This window comes from Zootoca vivipara, chromosome 5, assembly GCF_965207765.1.
Source record: "Zootoca vivipara chromosome 5, rZooViv2.hap1.1, whole genome shotgun sequence".
Classification (NCBI taxonomy): Eukaryota; Metazoa; Chordata; class Lepidosauria; order Squamata; family Lacertidae; genus Zootoca; species Zootoca vivipara.
The window spans coordinates 57,581,945-57,605,172 of NC_142588.1; the positions used below are offsets into that span (position 1 = coordinate 57,581,945).

Here is a 23,228-nt window from a genome sequence, read left to right on the forward strand (position 1 = left end):
TCTTTAACAATATTAGGAAATGCTCAGAAGTAATGAGATTGGAACATGCATTTTTTAAAAAAATTAAAACTTTCATGCTTATCTAGTTGTGGTGAACTGCCTGTTCTCATTAGTTTGCAGATAAAAATTGATTTCAGGGTGGTCATTTTGAAATTGACATTTACCAAAATTATTTATGAAAGTGCTTTAAAAGCACAGCTACAACATAAACGCTGAAAAGGGGTTTACAGTTCTTGTTTCACTTAGATTATGCATAGCAATAGCCTTAACTCAAAGAAAGCTGAGCCTGTCAGACTCAATAGGTACTGGTAGCAAGTGCCAGAGGTATCTCCTTTGTGTTTTGGTAAAGAATGCCAGCAACAGTCCCAGATCAACTTCAGTTGATAATACCAACCAAAAAATCCCAACAGGAAAAGACTATTGTGATTTTATACCAATTAAGTGTTAAGTGGCTCTTTCTTGCTTGAGGGTGTTTGGCCTGAAACAAGTACCACTACCTGTCCTGATGTGCAGAATGAGCACTAATGCTTCTAATGGAAGGATACATTCTGCTTTACTGCTGCTCCATTGATTTGGAATCAAACATTCTCTAATAAATAGATTATTCTATCCCTTAAAGCACTTAATCTTTTAAGACAATTGGATTCTACTTGGGCAAACTCTGGAAAGTTTTGTTTTTCAAAACTAGTAAAGTTCTGAAAGTATGGTGTTTTGTGATCCATGTGTCCACCTTCCCCAGTGCCATGAATGAACAAAGGTGAAATGTTAAAAGTGAGTAAAGAGTGTTTCAACAAGTTGCTAGTCCAAATTCTTTGAATCAAATTTCTCATCATAAGCTACAATATATATTTGGGACCTGTGATTTACGTTACTTTTGCTTTAAACACAGACCTGGATAAGCCAGCAGGAGACAAAATTCAGTATTATCAGTGGAAACTTCATTGTTCACAATGGGAATGACCCATTGGCTTCAATGCCTCAGAGTTACCATGCAGAATTTGAGCTCTGGTTATTGCCGGGGTGGTAACGGCTATGGCATAAAGACTCCACATTTATGTCTGATTCTTCGATAACTGAGAACATGTTTGTGAATTCACATAAACATTCTGGCTTGTGTCAATTGATAGCTGAATTTAAACCTCTTGAGCACATTGTGTGCATGAGACACAATATCCAGTGCACAGGGCTATTGATGATACTGTTTTAATGCACATTTGACCTACAGACCTATTCTATATATCAGGCATCCCCAAACTTGGCCCTTCAGATGTTTTGGGACTACAGTTCCCATCATCCCTGACCACTGGTCCTCTTAGCTAGGGATGATGGGAGATGTAGTCCCCAAACATCTGGAGGACCGAGTTTGGGGATGCCTGCTATATATGTTTACTCAGAAGTTAGTCCCACTGGTTTTTAAAGTGGGCTAATTTCCAAGTAGGGCTGGAACAATAGGGTACTCATAATGCAAACCTAAACATCCTAAGAATTGAGTCCCACTGAACACATTGGGAGTTACTTCTGAGTAAAAATGTTTAGGATTGTCAGAATTACTTCCTGACCCTTTTGCTTGTTTAAGTAATCATATAAACATGCATGCTCTTGGAAATTGTAATGCATTATGCTTTCCTGAACTCAATAGTGTTACCTCGGTTTAAGTACACAATTGGTTCCGGAAGTCAGTACTTAACCTGAAGCGAACTTTCCCATTGAAAGTAATGGAAAGTGGATTAATCCATTCCAGACGGGTCCGCGGAGTACTCAACCTGAAGCGGACTTAACCCGAAGTATGAGTGCAATTGGTTCTGGAAGTCCGTACTTGACCTGAAGCGAACTTTCCCATTGAAAGTAATGGAAAGTGGATTACTGTAATCCATCCCAGACGGGTCCGCGGAGTACTTAAACTGAACGTACTCAAAGCGTACTTAAACCGAGGTATGACTGTATTATTACAGGTGCACACTTGCTCAAAGGCTTTAATCCTAACCCCACTTACCTACCGTAGGAGTAAGCCCCAATGAAATCGGTGGCACTTCTCAGCAGATATGGTTAGTTAGGAGTGAGATTTAAATGGAAGAACTGACAGGGGGGGTTACCAAAAGGTGGCATTTGGCACTTTGTCCTGGATCTTAGGCAAGTAGGTGTTTTTGTTTTTTCTAAAAAAAGCTCAACAACTTTTGAGGTGTCCTGGCAGCCCTACCTATTGTCGCCTTGGACTGGACTTAACCGTCCAGGGGTCCTTTACCTTTTTACCTATTTTACCTTTTCCTTCCATTCCCATTCAGAGGGAATTGTGAGTTAAACTCCTTAGGGTTATGTTAACAATGTAAATAAGTTTCTGCTCAGTGAGGTGCATGCTCACTTGGGTTTTTTCCCCTTATCAATGGGTAATGCAGAGAGTGAAATGTGTTTGCCACTTGTCCATTGCACATACTGTACGATGTACGTATGTTGGAGGAGGGATGGGGGCCGTGAACACACAACACGCCCCATGACGGGTGCGCTTGAGGGGAGTGTAGTCCGATACCTCGTGGGCTGCCTATTACCCGTCGCGGCTTTAAGCGCCTTGGGGCTGCCCCATTTTCTAGCCTGCAGACTTTGGGTACGCCCGACGCTTCAGCCGTCCAAGTTGAGGTGGTTTCAGCTCTGCGCTGCTTCCTGGCCTAGAAACCTGCTTCCCTTTTATCAGAGGAGCACTAAATATATACATTATTTTTTTTTAATGGGGGCGGGCGATCGGGCATTGCCTGTCGGGTCTGGATTCATTTACTGACAGGATCTTGCTACCGGTAACAATCGCGAGAACCGTGTAAACCCGACTGGATTCACGCTTCGCAATCCTGAACATGTTGGGGAGTAAGCCGCGCTGAACATGGTGGGATTTACTTCGGAGTAAGGGGGCCCAGGGCAACACTGGGAGCGGACGCTGTGAAGCCACGCGACCCTATCGCTCTCCTCCGCGAAGCTGCTCCGGACAGAGAGAACACACCATGTTCAATATAGCCCAGGCACCCCCAAACTTCGGCCCTCCAGATGTTTTGGCCTACAATTCCCATCTTCCCCGACCACTGGTCCTGTTACCTAGGGATCATGGGAGTTGTAGGCCAAAACATCTGGAGGGCCGCCGTTTGGGGAAGCCTAATATAGCCCGACACACTCCCCCCACTTCTCTCTCTTTCCCTTCAGCACAAACCGAGGCGGCATCCGGGCCGGCTCTTCCCCCGCCAGGGGGCGTCGCGGGCACCTGCTCAGGCCTCCTTCCTTCCTTTTCCGGCGGGCCGAGCGCTTCGGTTTTCCGGGGCTGGCTGAGGCGATGGCGGCCGGAGGCACCGATGCTGTGGATGTGGAGGAGGATGCTTCTCAGCTCTTATTTCCCAAGGGTAAGCGGCTGGGACCTCGGGAGGCGCAGGAGACGCGAGGCGCCCTCGGCCTTGTTCCGGAGGAGACCTCGGCTTGTGAGGGAGCAAGAAGCAGCAGGAGTCTTGCCTGGAGGGGAGCAACATTCCTCATTCTTGGCTGTAAAAAGCGCTCGTGTATAATCGCTAGCCTCTTTTGCACCATACGCTGAAAGCGGCATGGTACCGCTTTAATAATAATAATAATAATAATGGCTCCCCGCCGCCAAATAATTCGGGGAGCTGTGGTTTGTTAAGGGTAATGAGACGTGTTAGGAGACACCCCTATTTCCCCTCACGGAGCTACGGTTTCAGAGTGATTTTAATCAACAGTTCTTCTTCACAGGGAACTCTTGAAATGGTGGCTCTGGATGGGGGAATAAGGGTCTCGGCGCCCTTAGCAAAACTACAGCTCCCAGAATTGTTTGCGGGAAGCCATGTACAGTATATAGGTTTTAAATGCATGGTGCGAATGTGCGTTTAATGTGAGTCTGCTCTCTATTCCTGTTGTCCGAGGCAAAGTGGTGCAGCAGTTTTGAAGTTGAGCATCTCTGGCCCTTCCCTGGATGGGAGGCTGTTTAGTATTCTGTTGTGTGCTACATATACAATTGTTATATAAACTGTAGATAAATATATGGCTCTGTTTCTGGGGTCCTTGACATACAGTTACTTTGATTGTTGGTTTATAGTTCACACTCTCAGAACAACTGCCTTGAGCAAGCAACAAAACAGTATGTTTTGTTTGCTTTTTGTCTTTAAAAGCAGTATAGGATGCCTTCTGTGTTCCAAAACGATCTGAGGCCCTTTTTTAAGATTCAAGTTTTATATGTGCTAGTACTTTGGAAATATTTTCACATTTACATGTGTGTTGAAGTATTCTGGAGAAGCATGTGACTGTACTGCACAAATAATTGAGCTGGAGAATGATCTCCTTTTTGTAAATTTGGCAGGATGGGCCAGATAATTATTACTGTCTTTACATCAAGAGGTATACTGTGTATAACCGGATCTTAATATGGGGTAGTAGAATAGATGGTACCACTTCAATCACGTGTTTGAATGCTCCCACAGGTACAGCAAAGAGAGGATTGAGCTAGAATCTTTCTTTCATATGTTTTCTCAATGGAGTGAGTGGGTTTTATGTGTCAGATCATTCAAAAATAGTATTCTCTACCCACCACCTGAAGTACTACTACCATATGTGTATTCCAGCTTAAGTGTTATCAATGGTGGTGTGTTTCTCTGTGCCTTTTGAACTATCAGTTTCTTCCTCACCCATCTTTGCATATAGAATTTGAGACTGCCGAAACCCTTCTAAATTCAGAAGTGCACATGCTTCTTGAACACCGGAAACAGCAGAATGAGAGTGCAGAAGATGAGCAGGAGCTCTCGGAAGTATTCATGAAAACCTTGAACTATACTGCTCGCTTCAGCCGCTTCAAAAACCGGGAGACTATTGCTAGTGTCCGCAGGTGAATAATTTTTCGAATACTGGCAAATTATTTTTCATAGGCTAATGTGGGAGTGAATGCAAAAGAAGCTGAACAAATAAAACCCTTTCCCGAATGCAAAGACATTTATTTCTAGCATTAAATGAAGTTATTTTGTAAGTTGGTTTTATTTCACAATTGAAAGTAATGTGCAGGTGTGACAATTGTTGAGTCCTTTTAGCATTATATTTGCATTAAGCGGAGATTAGCATAGTTTCTACATGTGAATGAAGAATAGCATTTCCTAGACTGCTCTTCGTCTAGAGCCCCCTGGTATGCTTCAGATTTAAAAGTCTATAACATGTAATGTTAAACTATAGTTTAATGCTATATGCATGACCAGGAATGAGCTCATGCAAGTCTCGGATTTGCATGCTCCCTCTTCCTATGCGGCCTGGGGGAGAATTTTGACAGTATTTCATTTTCATTTGATAGAATCCTGACTTGTAAATGCATAGAAACCAGATTTTGTTATAAACCATGACATCTGTTATATGCAATGGCAAGCTGGGTTTCTTGGAAGCAAAACTAGACACTGCTGAAGTTCACCCCCTGGTCATGCAGGCAGAAGAGAGTGAAGGAAGGAGCATGAGGGCCTGAGTATCACTTTGGTTCATCTCAGTTCAGGCACATAGTTCTAAGCCATAGAACCTAGAGCAAAGCTTCCCAAACTGTGTCGTGACATGTTAGTGTGTCAGTTGCAGTGTGTAGGTGTGTCATGTGAATGCTCTCCCTGGGGCTGGAAAGGGATTAGTTTAACCTCTGGTTTGCTAGTAAAACTGGATTACTGTGTCGTGGAATTATGCATGTCTAGAAAGTGTATCATCAACATGAATAGTTTGGAAAGCTTTGACCTAGAGCCATGAGTTCTTTCCATGTTATTGTTTTAGTTGATACTTATGTAGTTGGGACATGGGTGGCGCTGTGGTCTAAACCACTGAGCTTAGGGCTTGCCGATCAGAAGGTCGGCAGTTCGAATCCCCGCGACGGGGTGAGCTCCCGTTGCTCGATCCCAGCTCCTGCCCACCTAGCAGTTTGAAAGCACATCAAAGTGCAAGTGGATAAATAGGTACTGCTCTGGTGGGAAGGTAAACATCGTTTCCGTGCGCTGCTCTGGTTTCGCCAGAACCGGCTTAGTAATGCTGGCCACATGACCCGGAAGCTGTATGCCAGCTCCCTCGGCCAGTAAAGCGAGATGAGTGCTGCAACCCCAGAGTCGTCTGCGACTGGACCTAACGGTTAGGGGCCCTTTACCTATGTAGTTAGTAGGATTATAACTCACAAGATTATCACTTTCTATCTTGTAAGGGTAGGATTCAACATTCCTTCCACTAGTCTAGAACTGATACAGTTGCCTCTTAAACTGAAGAATTACCAACATTACTTATCTAGCATAGCTTGAGCCATACTTTGTTTGGTTGCATCTATTGGGCAGATGTACAGATCACCACCACCCTGTACTAATCTAACTGGACAATATGGCTGAAGGATCTGATGTGCTGATTTGTCTGTTCCACGTGGTAGTGATTGATAACTGGCACACTATTCCTAACCAGCATTGAGTAGGAAATAGACTAATACTATATGCAAATGTAATCACTGACTGCCAGCAGCTTCAGAGCCACAGTGGGAAAGGGCTTCCCTAATGGTAAACTTCCAAAAGGCATCTGATGGTTCACTGTGGGAAGCAGGGTGCTGGTGTAGATAGATAACTGAGCTGATTCAAAAGAGCTATTGTTTTTCCTTCTTCAATTAATTTTTGCTTAGTATAAGCATGATTCCTTCTAGAGCCCATGATTTTAAACTTTTGTCTCTTATCTGCTTATCATAACCCCTGTACATGCTCTAAATCTGGAAAGTGTTCACTGATTCTGTTCACTGTTAGTGGCTGAGAGTGGCTGAGTGTGCTTTTATGTCAAAGCACTCAGATAAACTCTATGTTTCAAAGTTGTTATAGGCAATGGGTTGCCACTTGTCCAACCAGTTTCTTCTTTGCCCTTTGGAACAATAACCATGTGATTCTGCATACAGTGGTACCTCGACATCCGAATGACTCGACTTCCGAAGGTTTCGACTTACGAAGTCGGCAAACCCGGAAGTCTTTTCGCCGTGCATGCGTTATGCACTTGCGCAGAAGCTGTGTGCACGGTCAGCACATGCGCAGAAGCGCAAAATCTCGCTTTGTGCATGCGCAAAACGGACACTTTACAACCGAAGGATTCGATTTACGAAGAGCGCCACGGAACGGATCACCTTCGTAAGTCGAGGTACCACTGTATCTCCTCAGAAGTAAGTCCCATTGAGTTCAATGGGGCTTATTCAAAGGTATGTGGGAATAGGATTGCTGCCTAAATAGATGTGGAGTTGGTACTTACTTACGTTTATTAAAAGCAATGTGAATAGACAGAAACATTTGGAAATCTAGTGGGTTCCCTCTTGTTGATGGGAATGCCATCCTTCTAAAATCCTAACTTTTACTTAAAATGACCTAACTATCTATCTATATTGGAATACTAATTTTGGTGGAGTAAATAGTAAGCAACTAGTACTTGTTCTTTGGAGCATGTTACAATACAAAGCCATGTATTTACTTTTAGTATTTTTTGATACTTATGTGTGATCTTTTCATAGACTATATATACACTGATAAAAATAAATCCCTAATCCTTTTTGAGTAGCCGTACAGTTTTTTCTGCTACTTCTGTTCTCTTCTGTATTCCATTTTTTACAAATGTAGTTTATTTTGTTTGTTCCTGCAGTTTATTACTCCAGAAGAAGCTCCATAAATTTGAATTGGCGTGTTTAGCTAATTTATGTCCTGAGACAGCTGAGGAGGCCAAAGCTTTAATTCCCAGGTAAGTCACCCCAGGTGAAAGGATTCACTTCATGTTCCAAAGGGTTTGTAAAGCTTGAACAACTAAAAAGTCAGAGTAATGGTTCTACAGTTGGATTTAAGGTTAGCATACCAGCCAGTTTACTGGTCAATATATTTTTAATTGACTGCCTATTATTTGGACCATGATCAATCATCTCTTGAAGCCCTGATGCATGAAGAAGTGGCCTGCTGCCCATTTAGCTCAACTGTCTTTTAAAAACTGGTTATCTTTTAAAATAATTGCTTATACTATGATTTGTTTGTATTTCTTTTTTAATGTAATTTATAGCTTTACCTTTGTAGGATAACGCCCAAAAGTACAATCCACATTTGCAGAAATCTTACCTGACATTGGCTACACTGAGACAATCCTCCAGACCATAATCAAATCAGATATGAGCCTTATCTTAAAACTCCCCCTCACCATGAAACTTAATACATTATTCATAGTTTTTTTTCTTTCAGGAAAGCTTGAGCATCAACCCTTAAAAAAGAGGGGGGGAACTTAACCATTGCTTCTGTCTTTCAGCTTAGAGGGTCGGTTTGAAGATGAAGAGTTGCAGCAGATTCTTGATGACATTCAGACCAAGCGAAGTTTTCAGTATTAGAAGGAACAACCAGACCCTCCGAACTCTGAACATTGAAAAAGAGAAATCTAGAAATGTTCATTTATTTATTTACATCTCTGGACCAGTTCTGACTATCTCTCGATAGAAAAGAGAAGCTGATGTAGGGTAATGACATGCTTTTAAAAAGGGTTTCTTAGCTCTTTGGACTTGTTGAATGTCGAGAGTTGGCAAGACTAATGTGGCATGAGCCACAGAACTCTTGAGAAGTTTGCCTTGATTAGTTTAATATTTGTTTCCAAACTTTGCCTTCCTCCTGGGAATATACAGAATGTTTATGGGGCCAGACAGAATAATTGACACACCATTGTTAATCTGAACATATGTTGCCCAAGATAGGAGAAACTTTTCCTCTTATATTTTGACAATTGTAATAGTAGAATCAGGTTAGATAAATTTGTGTGATTTTTCGATGTGTTTGATCAAAAGCCTGAGTTTTTCTCTTCAACAATATTTTTGTACAATTGTTTGTGAATTAAAGTATAGTATTTCTAATGAGGGGTCTGTGATTTGTGAATGTTCTCATTCACTCATTGTTTATACAAAAGTCCTGTTGTCTTGAGGAAATACTCTGCAAGGGGTGGATGAACACAAGGAGCTGAAGGAATTTGTTGGATTATTAAATTGCATAAAATATTTTTGCTGTATGTTGGTAAATTGATGTAAAGTTATTTTATTTGTATACATACATTGCTATAAACAATAATTGCACATGCAATGTATGTATGTTGGAGAGAGAGAAAAAAATAATGCTTTTGTGTTTTGGGAAGTGTGACTGGAAATGTCAAACTGGGTGAATGAGCTACCATATGTAGCACTTCTTAGTTTTGTAGTGTGAAAGGAAACTGCTGGCAGAACCATGGGGCTCATAAAGGTAGAAACTTAGGCAGAAATGTGCTAATGCTACAGAAATTGCATGTTACAATATGTCAGTCAGTTGTCATAAATGATAAGATGTCCCTCATTCAGCTGGCAACAGTGACTGAGGAATGAGTCGGCTTACTCCATTCCCCCCACCTGCAGAATCACTTCTAATGATATTTTATTTATTCATTACTTTTATTTATTAACAGCATTTATATGCCACCCAATAACAGTAGTCTACAAGCATTAAAACATTAAAATACAACAAGAAGCTGTGAAAGGTTTGCTGAATGAGTCTCTTTATTCAAGTCTGACCAAGTGAATAAAACAGGGGAAAAGTCAGGAGTAATGACCTCAGGATTTAGTAAAAAATATCAGTGTGTACAGAAGCAAACAAGTTGAAGCAATCTGATACATCTTGATTAGATTTCCCCCCCTGCCAGACAGTAACCAATAATCATCACTCATAAGCTGCAGCAGTGGAATGATTATGCTGGAAAAACTTATATATGAAACCACTTGTTTTTGTACCAAAAACTTAGTATTTAATTTGTCAAGGAGTGTCAAGATTTTTTTTAAAGAGACATAAAACCTTATCAAAATTTGGTCTGATCTCAATCCACTGAGAATCACACTGAAGTTATTTTTCTTGTTGGATCTTGCTTGAAAACTACTTATGCAATACCACCAGTTATAACAGCTTCCATAAGCTTTTTGTGTCTGAAATATTTAAGGTTGTGGGGTTTTTTGTGGGGGGGGGGCGGGCTGCTCAATTGTTCTGCATGATTTGTAAACATAAAATCCTAAACTTCTTGAATTCTACCTTTTCCACATCTTATTAGTAAAAGTTGGGGGGGGGGATAAACCCTCTGGGCTATTCCAATCCAAATATTAAACTAAATTTGGAGAACGGGAGCTACTTTATACCACACTTCTAGTGGCCAGATTCTTTTGCCCTTTTGGAGATGCTTCCTGTTCCCTTTCCAAACTGTGTGTTGTGACACATTAGTGTGTCAGCTGCAGTGTGTAGGTGTGTCCCTATAAATTTAATTATTAAATTTATGTAGGTTTCTGTATCGCTTATAAGGGGTTAGTTTAACCTCCGGTTTGCTAGTAAAACTGAATTACTGTCACAAAATGATGCATGTATAAAAAAGTGTCACCAACATGAAAAGTTTGGAAAGCTCTGCATTAGTTCCCAGCTGTACCAAGCTGAGGCTTTTAACTTATCTTGTGCAGAAGCTATTACCAACTGACAGAGCAGGAACCACATCTTTTTATTGCCATGGAAAGTGGGGATTAGTTTTGCTTTGACTGCAATAGAAGACAAACCAAGGGCTGGCGTAGATTTGTGCTCATTACTGAAGCATATATAAGGGATACAGAGGCTTAGGATGTGGCAACCTTGCACCTGCCCTGGCTCACTCCATTGGCAATACACACGCAAGTTCCCATGGGCAGTGGTGGTCTTGATACTTCACCTCCGTTTGCACTGGCTACCTATGGCCCTTTAAGCTGTCTTGCTATGGTTGCCTTTACCTTTTTGCCTGCTGTGGTTAGGATCGGTTCCTTAACCCCTTAGTTTTTATCTGCTGCAGAAAATTGTGCAAATTGGCCTTCCTTCCCATCTTGTATTTTTACATCCCAATCCTATGGAATTATTAGGCTTGCCTAAGTCTACTGACTGCATTAGAGATGGAGATGACAGAAAACCATTAGGCAGTATCTTGATTTCTTGTGATGATTGAGCTACCTCATTAATTCTTCGTAAACTACTTTGCGGGCTTTTTTATTACACCATACAATCCTCTCCTCTTTAAAAACCGCTTATGTACGTGTAGGGTTTGCTTTCTCTCTGCACCCCGCAATCTTGTTTTTTCCTGCTAGGAGATCAACGGAGGGGTGCCTGTGGTCCGTCAGGTGTCATTGGGCTCCAACTTCCACCATCCCTGGCCATTCATTGTCCATGCTGGCTGGGGCTGGAACACTCCTTTTCTCATTCCTATAATCATCAGAGAAATAATCCTTCTAAAAGTCAAAGAATCACCACTATTTGGAGACCTTTTGGGAAGTCTAATAAGGGTTTAAGCTGCTGCTCCCGCTCCCCGACTCCCCGGCCTGCTTTCCACGGTAAGCGCTTCCTTTTCCGCCACAGCAGCCGGAAACCAGTCGCAAGAAGATATTGTCACTTAGCGTTGTTCAGAAGAGGCACGCGCATGCTCAGCGCCTTCGCTCTCCTCCCTCCCTTTGGCTGGCGCCCGCGCTCGCGCACACACGATGACGTCTTTCATGTGCACCGCCTCCGGTCGCTGGTGGGGAAGATGGCGGATGGTGGCGACGGCTCGTGAGGCAGCAGCTTCCGGGATAGGAGAGATCTAGGTTTTTGGGCCCCACGTACGGGGCTCTGTGAGCGGCTGCTTTGTGAGTTTTTTCTCCTTGAGGCGATTGGGTGACATGGCGGTGGGGAGGCGGGGGTACGGGAGGGAAGGAACCCCGGCGACCCGGAAGACCGCCGCGGCTTCCGCCATCTTTAGGCCGCGAGAGGTGCCGCTGTTACGCTATTGGCGGCGGAGGGGCCTGTGGCTGAAAGCCGGGTTAGGAGGAGGACATTGTGAAGAGAGCGGGAGAGAGGCCAGCGTGGGGTTAGGAGCGAAAGTTTGAAAAGAACCGCAAAGTCTTCAGTCGAAGCCCGGTAGGGGAAAGCCGACCATCTATCTTCCCTGCTGTTCCAGGCGCAATCAGTAATTTCGGCCTCGACCTAAGATCCACAAGAGTAGCTGAAGAGTGCCTTGGGTGTAGGGTAGCAGCTGTGTGTGGGATCTGCGCTTTGGGATCCTTCCCATCCAGAGCGCACCTCATCCACTGGCTCGCTAGGTGTCCCTAAGACCAACGCCGCCTTACCAACCTCATCTCATTTGTAAAGGGTGGGGGTGTGATTATGACAGGCTACCTTACAGGGGTGTTGTAAGGGCCAATCTTTTGTAGATGTGTAGGACGCTTTAGGGACCTTTAACGTATGCTAGGTAGATGATAAATATAAGCTTCATATAATTATTTTGGAGTGTAACTTCTTGGTGTACGAACATACAGGGTTTCAAGTAGCATTTGATTTAAGCAAAACAAGTAGCACCTATAACTGTAAGAACAAGTTACAGGTAGGTAGCCGTGTTGGTCTGGTGTGTCAAAACAAAAAATTTAAAAATTTCTTCCAGTAGCACCTTAGAGACCAACTAAGTTTTTCATTGGTATGAGCTTTTGTGTGCATGTACACTTCTTCAGATATCTTCAGATATCTTCAAGTATCTGAAGAAGTGTGCATGCACACGAAAGCTCATACCAATGACAAACTTAGTTGGTCTCTAAGGTGCTACTGGAAGAAATATTTTATTTATTTTGTAAGAACAAGGTCAGTCTGTTTTCCTGAGTGTTTGGCAGAAGCTCAATTGAGTACAATGGGACCTAATTTGAATAAGCATGCATAGGATTGCACTGTTACTGTCAGTTGTTAGTTTAATAGCCAATAAGATGTACTGTATTAACAATGTAAACATATTAAATATATATTTGCATTGTGCAGGAACCTTATGAATATGTTAGGAAAGAATAATACTTTTGCATTTTTTAAATGTTAGAACAGCATATGCACTGAGAAATTCAATACAAGTTCCAGAAATTGATTAGGATCAGATTTTTTACCAGTTACACTCTTATTTTGAATAAGTACTTGCTAACTTATTTCATCAAAAGGTCATAATTCCACAATTTTCAAAAATACTCAGTGTGTGAGTAGGGCCAGTGTGTGAGTAGGATCATGCTCAGACAACATTCCTGCCATGTACTACTTGACATACCGGTTTGTATATAAACATTTGTTATAAAGCCTGCAGCTGTCTAGCTTCTAGTATATTCAGTATTAAAGTAAATTTCACATGTTATCAGAACACAGGTGTTTACTTTAAAATTAACTGAAACTTAGTACTACAGAATGTTTCAGTTGTGTGAAATGTTTCAGTGGTGGAGGAAGGTAGTATGTAAGTTTTAAAGTAAATAAATTTGAGACAAACATTACATTTTTGCTGGTAAGCCATAAAGTTTTGTTCATCTTAAAGTAGAATATTAATAAACCAATAAAATGCTGAAGATTTTACTTCTAATACTTCAAATGGAATGGTTTAATCTGCTGGTTGAAATAGTAGCTAACATCTCAAATATGTAAATAAGATACCCTTTGAAATAGTTATGTTTTAAATTTCATGTTACATAATTATGCAAAAGGAATTAGTTTGACTTCTTAATTTTGAGCTTTTATTTTTATTCCTGAAATTTGGATATAGAGCTAATTTGTATTAATTGCATGAACAGTCAATGTCAATGGGGAGTGGAATGTCCAGAGAATGCATAGCTGGTACACTTACTGAGCAATCCTAACTAGGTATATATGCAAGGATTTCCAGGAAACAGACACGCTGGTAACACTGGTGTACAGTATATCTTATGTAAGTTGAATTGCACCCTAACTGCTGCTGGCCAGGGTGGCGCAGCCAGAGTTTGGGTGTCCAGTATAAATCTTCATTTTCTGACCTTTCCTTGCCTCTAGTAATTACAGTTGCATTTTTGGCAGTATAAATTAAAGCAAGTTCTGTGCATGGGACAAACAAATGAAGGAAATTAGGACACCATGTAACTTTTTAATCTCTCTGTTCAAGACATCCATTCCCACCCTTAACATACACTATTTTGCCCTTTAATTTTGGTAGCTTAATTTGCCTCAATAGGGCTCTCCCTTTGCTAGAGTTGGTAGATATGCCCAGGAAAGTAATGTGCGCTGGCCTAAGTGTGCAGTCAGCAAGAGGAGAGTTATGTCTCATCCCAATCTCTCCCACCTGGTGTATCTGGGGGTTAGGATTGCACATTTAAATCTTGACATGTTGAAATATTCACTTTGTCAAACAAGTTATGATGAATACCGTCACATTGTATGCTCTCTTTAGTTATCCATAGGTTAAAAAAAAGTATCAATACTATCCACTTGAATCAAGGTAAAGGTAAAGGGACCCCTGACCATTAGGTCCAGTCGTGACCGACTCTGGGGTTGCGCTCATCTCGCATTATTGGCCGAGGGAGCTGGCGTATAGCTTCCAGGTCATGTGGCCAGCATGACAAAGCCGCTTCTGGCAAACCAGAGCAGCACATGGAAACGCCGTTTACCTTCCCACTGTAGCGGTTCCTATTTATCTACTTGCATTTTGACGTGCTTTCGAACTGCTAGGTTAGCAGGAGACTTGAATCAAACTTGCTCTATATTTTTTTTAAATTACAAGTCTGCTGTTCATTAAGTTATGCCTTCACTTTACTGAAATAGTCATAACAATGCCGGGCTAGATCCAGTAGTGACTTTCTGCTCACAGAGGTTTGCTTTCTATGAATGGAAAGAATTTTGGTCCAACAGAGACTCTCGTAATGGGAGAAAAGATTTTTGATAATTCTCCTTTCCCGCCCGCAGTGCCCTCCCAACTGTTCCAGCGGGATCTCCAACTTTCTTGTATATATTTGAATCGGGAATTGGCAAAAAGTTCTTCCACACCCTTTCTTAAGTCAGTGGATGATAGGAGCACCCTTCCTGTGGCCAGAACTGGATCTAGCCTGCTTGTTTGCCTCACAGACAGTTCCTCTCTGTTTTATAGTGGAAAAAATCATGCATATATTTACTCAAACAAATAATAATAATAATAGTAATATTTACAGAATATCTAAAAACATCAACATCAAAAAAACCTGATACAGAAGTGCCTTCAGATGTCTTCTAAAAGTTGTGTAATTCTTAAAAAAAAAATATCTGTTTTTATTTAAGTTGTGTAATTCCTTATCTCCTTGACATCGGAAGGGTCCACTGGGAGGGCACCACTACCAAGAAGGCCCTCTGCCTGGTTCCCTGTAACTTTGCTTCTCGCAGTGAGGGAACTAGCAGAAGACCCTCAAAGGAAGACCTCAGTGTCCAGACTAAGGGATAGGGGTGGAGTTGCTCCTTCAGGTATCCTGGGCCGAGGCCATTTAAGTTGCCACATGTTTTGTTACTGAGAACTTTGTCAGTTGGAGTGCTGCTGTTCCTGACTGATACTTGCAAAATGTCTTCTGTTTGGAAGTCCCTTACCAATGACTCGCTCCACTCTTCACCCCATCCTGCATCAGAATGCAGAAGGAGTTGAGGGTGATTCAGGGTGTACAGTGGTACCTCGGGTTGCGGACCCAATCCATTCCGGGGTGCCGTTTGCACCCCGAAAAGCCGCAGCCCAAGTGGCGCTTTCACGCATGCGCGATAGAGCGCTTCTGCGCATGCACACGCAGTGGAACCCAGAAGTAAACACTTCCGGGTCTGCCGCGATTGCAACCCGGAAAAAACGCAACCCGCAGCGGACGCAACCCAAGGTATGACTGTATCATTGTTTGGTCTGGAAGATGTCTAACTTTTTTCTCTATTTTTTTGTCGTGGTCTTGTGGGTCACCTCAAGGCACACTGGGGATCAGAGTCATTGTTTATCTTAAATAGAATTACTTGAAGATCCAATTAATTGCAGAATGATTTTATTATAAGTACAATACTGTATCTGTAAGACTATAATCTTAGCATAAAAAATTAGAAAGGCCCAACTAATCAGATGAGGAATCAAATCTAGAAGACACATTATACAATTTTCAAGTCTGTCTGTTTCATCATTCCCCTGAAAATGAGATTTGGTGTGACTTCTTAATTACCGGTAGTTGTCTTCAACAGTGTACCTATTTATCTACTGGCGGGAAGGTAAACGGCATTTCCGTGCGCTGTTCTGGTTTGCCAGAAGCGACTTAGTCATGACCTGGAAGCTGTACGCCGGCTCCCTCGGCCAATAAAGTGAGATGAGCGCCGCAACCCCAGTCGTCCACGACTGGACTTAATGGTCAAGGGTCCCTTTACCTTTACCTTTATAGTTGTGTGGAATAGGCCAAATGTAATTGGGTCACAGTAGCTAGCCATGTAAATCAGTATGCCCATCTGTAGTTTGACTTGGACATGTAGTAATTGATATTTATATTATGTTCCAGGATCTAAAGATTTTAAATAAAAACACATTACAACAAATTTCTCTGAATGGAACCAGTTACTTGAATTATGGCTTTGCAGAAAAGCTGGCTTCCTAGCAGTCTTCAAGGAGCCTGCTCCAGAGTAAGAAAGAAGCTCTGGGAGTTGCAATCTGTAGAGATTTAAAACCAGTTTTGCTTCTAATTGTAAACAGTTAGCGTCTGGGGAAAATGCCTGGCTTTCTGAAGTTAGATGGGATTCATTATCTTCCACCTCATTCTACAAATATTTTGGAGAGCTTCATAATTAAGTTACCTTTTGCACTCTGGAGAGGTTGTATGAGGGCACGTACATTGTTCCTAAGACATGCAGGGTTTATAATAAGAAAATAACAAAATGTCTGCAGAACAGTGCATTGAAGAATAAAATGGGATATTTCACTTTGGACATTTGTCTGCATAAAATTCAGGTCTATTTCTACCCTTGCCAGTAAAGAAAGTGATTGCACATGAAGAATAAATATTATTAAGAGATAATCCTGACTAGCAGCACAACCCTAATCATGCCTATTCAGAAGTAAGTCCTATTGAATTTAATGTGGTTTACTCTCAGGTAAGTAGGGTTAAGATTGCAGCCTAAATAATAAGTGCTAGAATTTAGAAATATATTGAACTTGCTCAGGTGCAGATACCAGGTGTGTTAAACTATGCCATGTACACTTAAAGGCAGATTTCAGAGGTACAACAGCCCACACCTAACCCGTAAAATGGGGCTTTTCTCAAGCAGGGAATGTGAAACATAGTATTCATCGGTGGATTAGTTTATGTGCAATCAAATTGCAGTTTAATCAGTTGCAGAGAGTATGTTTGAATTTGCAATCTTTTTATTAGTAATGTGCCTTTACATCAATATTCATTATAATCCATCAATATTCATTTTAAGCAGGATGCTAAAACCATGGCTTGTATAAGTGTCCAGAAGCAAATTAGTGCCCTAGGCCCGTTATTCAGCGTCATTATAAACTATTTGGACAAAGGAATTGAGGGGATGCTCATCAAATTTGCAGATGACACCAAACTGGGAAGCATAGCTAATGCCACAGAAGACAGAATCAGGATTCAGGATCACCTTAACAAATTGGAGAACTGGGCCCAGACTAACAGAATGAAATTCACTAGGGACCAATATAAGGTTCTAAAGATGGACACATGGATTACCAGTAGCACATGTGAAAAGGATCTAGGGGTCTTAGTAGACAACAGCTTAACATGTATCAACAGTGTGATGCAGCAGAAAAAAGCAAATGTTATTCTAGGCTTATCAACAGAAGTATAATGTCCAGGACAAGGGAAGTAATAGATTATTCTGCCTTGGTTAGACCACCCCTGGAATACTGTGTCCAGTTCTGGGCACCACAGTTTAAGAAGTATATTGGCAAGCTGGAACATTTGCAGAGGAGGGTGACCAAGATTATCCAGGGTTTGGAAACCAAGCCTTATGAGCAAGAGCTGAGGGAGTTCCAGGGAACCTGAAAAGGTGGAGCCTAAGCGGAGACCTGATAGCCATCTTCAAATATCTATAGCAGGCAAAGGCAACCTTGGCTCTCCAGATAGTTTGGAACTACAACTCCCATGATCCTTAGCTAACAGGGCCAGTGGTCAGGGATCATGGGACCATTTGGATCCCTTCCAGTCAGGATTAAGGCCTCATCATGGGACTGAAACTGCCTTGGTCGCCCTGGTTGATGATCTCCGGCGGGCTAGGGACAAAGGTGAGAGCTGTTTCCTAGTTCTGCTGGATCTCTCAGCGGCTTTTGACATCATCGACCATAACATCCTTCTGGACCGCCTAGGGGGGGTTGGGAGCTGGGGGCACTGTCATACAGTGGTTCTGCTCCTTCCTCCTGGGCCGTGTTCAGAAAGTGGTGGTGGAGGGATGAGTGTTCGGACCCCTGGGCTCTCACTTGTGGGGTGCCTCAGGGTTCTGTCCTCTCCCCCATGCTTTTTAACATCTACATGCAGCCGCTGGGAGAGAGCATCAGGGGGTTTGGGCTAGGTGTTCATCAGTATGCTGATGATACCCAGCTCTACCTCTCTTTCAAATTCAGAACCAGTGAAGGTGGTGAAGGTCCTGTGTGAGTGCCTGGAGATGGTTGGAGGATGGATGGCGGCTAACAGATTGAGGTTGAATCCCGACAAGACAGAAGTACTGTTTATGGGGGACAGGAGGCGGGCAGGTGTGGAGGACTCCCTGGTCCTGAATGGGGTAACTGTGCCCCTGAAGGACCAGGTGCGCAGCCTGGGAGTCATTTTGGACTCACAGCTGTCCATGGAGGCGCAGGTCAATTCTGTGTCCAGGGCAGCTGTCTCTTAGCTCCATCTGGTACGCAGGCTGAGACCCTACCTGCCTGCAGACTGTTTCGCCAGAGTGGTGCATGCTCTAGTTATCTCCTGCTTGGACTACTGCAATGCGCTCTACGTGGGGCTACCTTTGAAGGTGACCCGAAAACTACAAGTAATCCAAAATGTGGCAGCTAGACTGGTGACTGGGAGCAGCCACCGAGACCACATAACACCGGTTTTGAAAGACCTACATTGGCTCCCAGTACATTTCCGAGCACAATTCAAAGTGTTGGTGCTGACCTTCAAAGCTCTAAATGGCCTCGGTCCAGTATACTTGGTCTCCACCCCCATCGTTCTGCCTGGACACTGAGGTTCAGTACCGAGGGCCTTCTGGCGGTTCCCTCATTGTGAGAAGCCAAGTTGCAGGGAACCAGGCAGAGGGCCTTCTCGGTGGTGGCGCCCGCCTTGTGGAATGCCCTCCCATCAGATGTCAAAGAGAAAAACAACTGCCAGATTTTTAGAAGACATCTGAAGGCAGCCCTGTTTAGGGAGGCTTTTAATGTTTAATAGATTATTTTATTTTATTTTTCTGTTGGAAGCTGCCCAGAGTTGCTGGGGAAACCCAGCCAGATGGGCGGGTTATAAATAATAAATTATTATTATCATTATCATTATTATTGTTGTTGTTATTATTGTAGTTCCAAAACATCTGGAGAGCCAAGGTTGCCTATACCTGATCTATAGGGCTATCTCATGGAAGATGGAGCAAGCTTGTTTTCTCCTGCTCCATAGGGTAGGACTCGAGCTAATGGATTCAAGTTACAAGAAAAGAGATTCCGACTAAACATCAGAAAGAGTTTTGTGACAGTAAGATCTGTTTCACAGTGGAACAGACTCCCTTGGGAGGTTGTGGACTTTCCTTCCTTTAATGTTTTTAAGCAGTGGTTGGATGACCATCTGCCACGAATGTTGTAGTTGAGATTCCTGCATTGCAGGGGTTGGACTAGGTGACCCTCGGGATTCCTTCTTACTACAATTTTATGATTCCATGATTCAAAGGAACAATTTGGTGTACCTTTTGCTATAATTTTACTATTTATAAGGCACTGGAAATGTGAGGTTCAAGCATTTCCTTCCTTTCTCATTTTTGAATTCTACTTATTTCTGGTTCCCAAAGATCCAACAAAGCATCTTAAAAGGAAAATATACTGTGCTATATTCTAATGGATCTTAGATATATTATATTGAGAATGTTTTTGGACTGCAGTTTTAACTACAGGTGTCCAGAAATGTTTCATAGTTATACCTTGCTTTGGAAACAAAAGGTCATATATAGAGATTCCAAACCCATTTATGTGATATTTATCTTGTATGCAACTTTCACACAGATGTTTTTGTGCCCTTGCTGATGCAATTCCAGAATTGGTAATTGGTAACACTGTTCTGGGCTTTTTGGAAAATTTTCTGGTGTTCTAAATATATTTGAGTCTGATTTAGCATATTTATACAGTACATGGTTATAATAATTTTGTTAATTACCCATTCATATATTTAGTAAGCATAACTAAAAAGAAATTCTGATTTTATGTGCTATATAAATATATCAAAAAAATCAATATGCCAAAAATATTTTAACTGAAAATGCACAATCTTATTTGAAATTTATATTTAAACCAATCCAAAACTTTAGTTGAAAATTATTTTTACTGTAACAGTTATAAATATTCCCCAAAATGGAAACGCTGTAGTACAGTGGAACTGTTCAATTTCCAAAGCATTTGAAAATTGAAGATCAAGGGGCAGTCAGCAAAATCCATTGAAAAAATGGAAAAACGCGCCTTGGAAGCCGTTCAACTTCCGAGGCATGTTCAGAAACGAAAACATTCACTTCTGGGTTGTCGATGTTCAGGTTCCGAATTGTTCATCAATGGAGACATTTGAGAACCGAGATTCCACTGTATATACCATATATGCGCCATTGAATTTAATGTGCACCTCAATTTTCAGAACCTTGAACCAAAAAAGAATTTGCTGGTGGATGTAAATGTGCCATCGAATCTAATGCACAGTTTAATTTTCGCAATGTTATTTGGCCAAAAAAGGTGAGCATTAGATTCTGAGTAAATACGGTACTTCCTTATATTGATTACAGTTTAGGGGGAAATTAAGGCACAGGAAACTTTTACTAATTTTAAAGTACTTAAAAAATACTAATACTAGTGTTACATGGCTTTCAGCTTCATCGATAGGTTAAGTCTGTGTGAGCAGCTTGTGCACATTGCTCCATCCCTTTGGATACTCTACCACCAAAAATGAATGGATTTTTTTTGTTATTTTATAAAAAGTAAGTGATATATATAAAGCAAATACATAGGGTTCACCCCCCCCAAAAAAACCATATTGCCTAACAAAGTTTTCAAAAAATCTTCAATTTTTTATTTTTACAAAAAGGGCTTCTTCTTTTTTTAACTATTGTGTTGGCACTTTCAGCTTGCAATCGCAACAGTGTTGTGCAGCAGAACATTTGCCACTACTACATTTTCCATTGACAAAGACTTGTATAAAAAGGTATTGTTGCAAAAAGAGAAATAAATCCATAGCAGAATGAATGAATGATTAATTTTTGTAAAGAAACTGTCCCTAGGAAGTATGTATGTGGTTGGCCTGGGTGACGTATTGATACATCACCCAGGACCAGATTGAGGGCCAGAGTGTGATGGTGCCTTCACCCAGTGGTATATCACAGGTGAAACCACCACTGTTCCTGAGGTTTCACTGGCAATGTGCCATCGGGTGAAGGTGCCATCACACTCTGCCCCTCAAACCGAGGGAGAAATAAACCATGAGGTACCTTGGCATGCCGGGCATTGGTGGTAAAGGGAGTCCCTCCACTGCCAGAATGTAGAGGAACAAGCTCCATCATGGCTTAACATGTCATCTGAACTGAGGCTTATGCTTAAGTTGTCTTTGGAGTAACCACAAGCTGTAACCTCCTGGTGTGATATTTATGCAACATATCTACAATGGACAACACTATAAGGCAGTGGTGGCCAATCTTGGCCCTCCAGCTGTTTTGGGACTACAACTCCCATCATCCCTTAGTAACAGGACCAGTGGTCGGGGATGATGGGAATTGTAGTCCCAAAACAGCTGGAGGGCCAAGATTGGCCACCACTGCTACCGGTACAAGGAGTTTCCTATGTTCCTAACACAGTACACTTTTTATCATTTATAAACTGAACAAACTAAATGAAATCTCAGCCTATAAAGGACATAATAATATTTATAGGAGCTCCGCTTTGGGCGGCTCTTTTTACAGTAGTAAATAATTCAGGCAAAGTTCCACAGAGCTGGAAACATGCTATAGTAGTTCCAATGTTCAAGAGAGGCCACCCAAAAGAACATTCAAATTATAGGCCAATTAGTCTGCTCTCAGTAATTGGGAAGTTGTATGCCTGCTTCCTCAGTAATAAACTGACAACTTTTCTAAATGAACACAACATTCTATCTGAAGCCCAGGCAGCCTTTCGAGAGAACCATTCAACAACAGATCATTGCTTGATGCTGTCTTTCCTAGCTGAAAAGTATACCAGGCCGTTACAGGGCAAACTCTTCATGGCCTTTATGGATTTAAAATCAGCATTTGATTCCATCCCCAGATCCCAACTATGGACGAAATTAGAACTGATAATACAGGACAAACATCTCCTCTTTCTTATAAAAGCCCTATATAAAGGAACCAAATTGCAGGTTAGATGCGGTCGGCAGGGACATTCAATAGCTGCTCAATATTATTCAATATTGAGATGAATTAGGGGGGGGGTCAGACAGGGATGTATCCTGGCACCCACATTGTTTTGCTTATTTTTTAATGACCTAGAAGACTGCCTAATGGACCCAGATGGACACCTTCCAAAATAGGAGTGAGATGGACCCCTTTATTGCTCTATGCAGATGACGCAGCTATTATTTCATGTTCTAGACCAGGCTTGAAACATCTGCTGAGGACGTTTTCTGAATACTGTCTTGGAAATGGTTTAACCATAAACTATGGAAAATAAAAAATCCTAGTATTCGAAAGAAGCTTTCCCCAGCTAAATTGGATGCTGGATGGCCATGAACTTGAACAGATTAAATATTTCAGCTATCTAGGACTTACATTCCACTATACTAGATCTTGGAAATACCACTGGCAAACTTCCCTTCAAAAGGCGGAGATCACAAAGCTAGCCATACTTAGATTCTTCTATACAAAGGGCAGCAAGCATGTACCAGCAGCCTTAAGAGTATTCAATGCAAAAACCATCCCCCAAATCCTGTACACTGCAAATTTCTGGTATAATGGGGATCTGCCTAAGCTGGATGGCTTTCAAGCAAAATTTTTACGATCTTTGCTTCAGGTGCCCAATTGTGTCTGAAATTCCATACTCCTACTAGAAACAGGTGAATGCCCAATTTCAACAAAAGCAGGGTGGGCTGCACTAAAACATTGGCTTAAGATTGCAAACATTGGTTTAAGATTGGGGTGGGATTATATAAATACCTGACCAATGAGGAATATGTCAGCAATTTGCAGAAAACC

General features: G+C 41.9%; 2 protein-coding genes across 3 annotated transcripts in view; both read left to right on the plus strand.

The window, feature by feature from the left end:
• Positions 1–3,301: 3,301 nt before the first annotated feature.
• POLR2D (RNA polymerase II subunit D) lies at positions 3,302–8,878 on the plus strand. Its single transcript, XM_035132472.3, has 4 exons — positions 3,302–3,377; positions 4,684–4,864; positions 7,642–7,737; positions 8,287–8,878. Exons 1-4 carry the CDS (start codon positions 3,311–3,313, stop codon positions 8,363–8,365), a joined length of 423 nt encoding a protein of 140 aa, XP_034988363.1. The 5' UTR covers positions 3,302–3,310; the 3' UTR covers positions 8,366–8,878.
• A 2,673-nt stretch (positions 8,879–11,551) lies between these two features.
• The window catches only part of WDR33 (WD repeat domain 33), a 56,573-nt gene continuing 44,896 nt past the window's right edge, over positions 11,552–23,228 (plus strand). Inside the window, exon 1 of one of the 2 annotated variants that reach the window (XM_035132473.3) lies at positions 11,552–11,668. The gene's annotated coding sequence lies outside the window, so the exon portion shown is untranslated. Of the gene's footprint in view, positions 11,669–11,758; positions 11,940–23,228 lie in introns of those variants that run through there. The other variant, XM_088669671.1, reaches the window with a different exon arrangement.

Excerpts from the sequence above, each read along its gene's own strand:
- POLR2D (XM_035132472.3), top strand. The coding sequence starts at position 3,311 with ATGGCGGCCGGAGGCACCGATGCTGTGGATGTGGAGGAGGATGCTTCT. Across the intron at positions 3,378-4,683 it reads TCAGCTCTTATTTCCCAAGG|AATTTGAGACTGCCGAAACC; the intron begins GTAAGCGGCTGG and ends CTTTGCATATAG. Across the intron at positions 4,865-7,641 it reads ACTATTGCTAGTGTCCGCAG|TTTATTACTCCAGAAGAAGC; the intron begins GTGAATAATTTT and ends TTGTTCCTGCAG.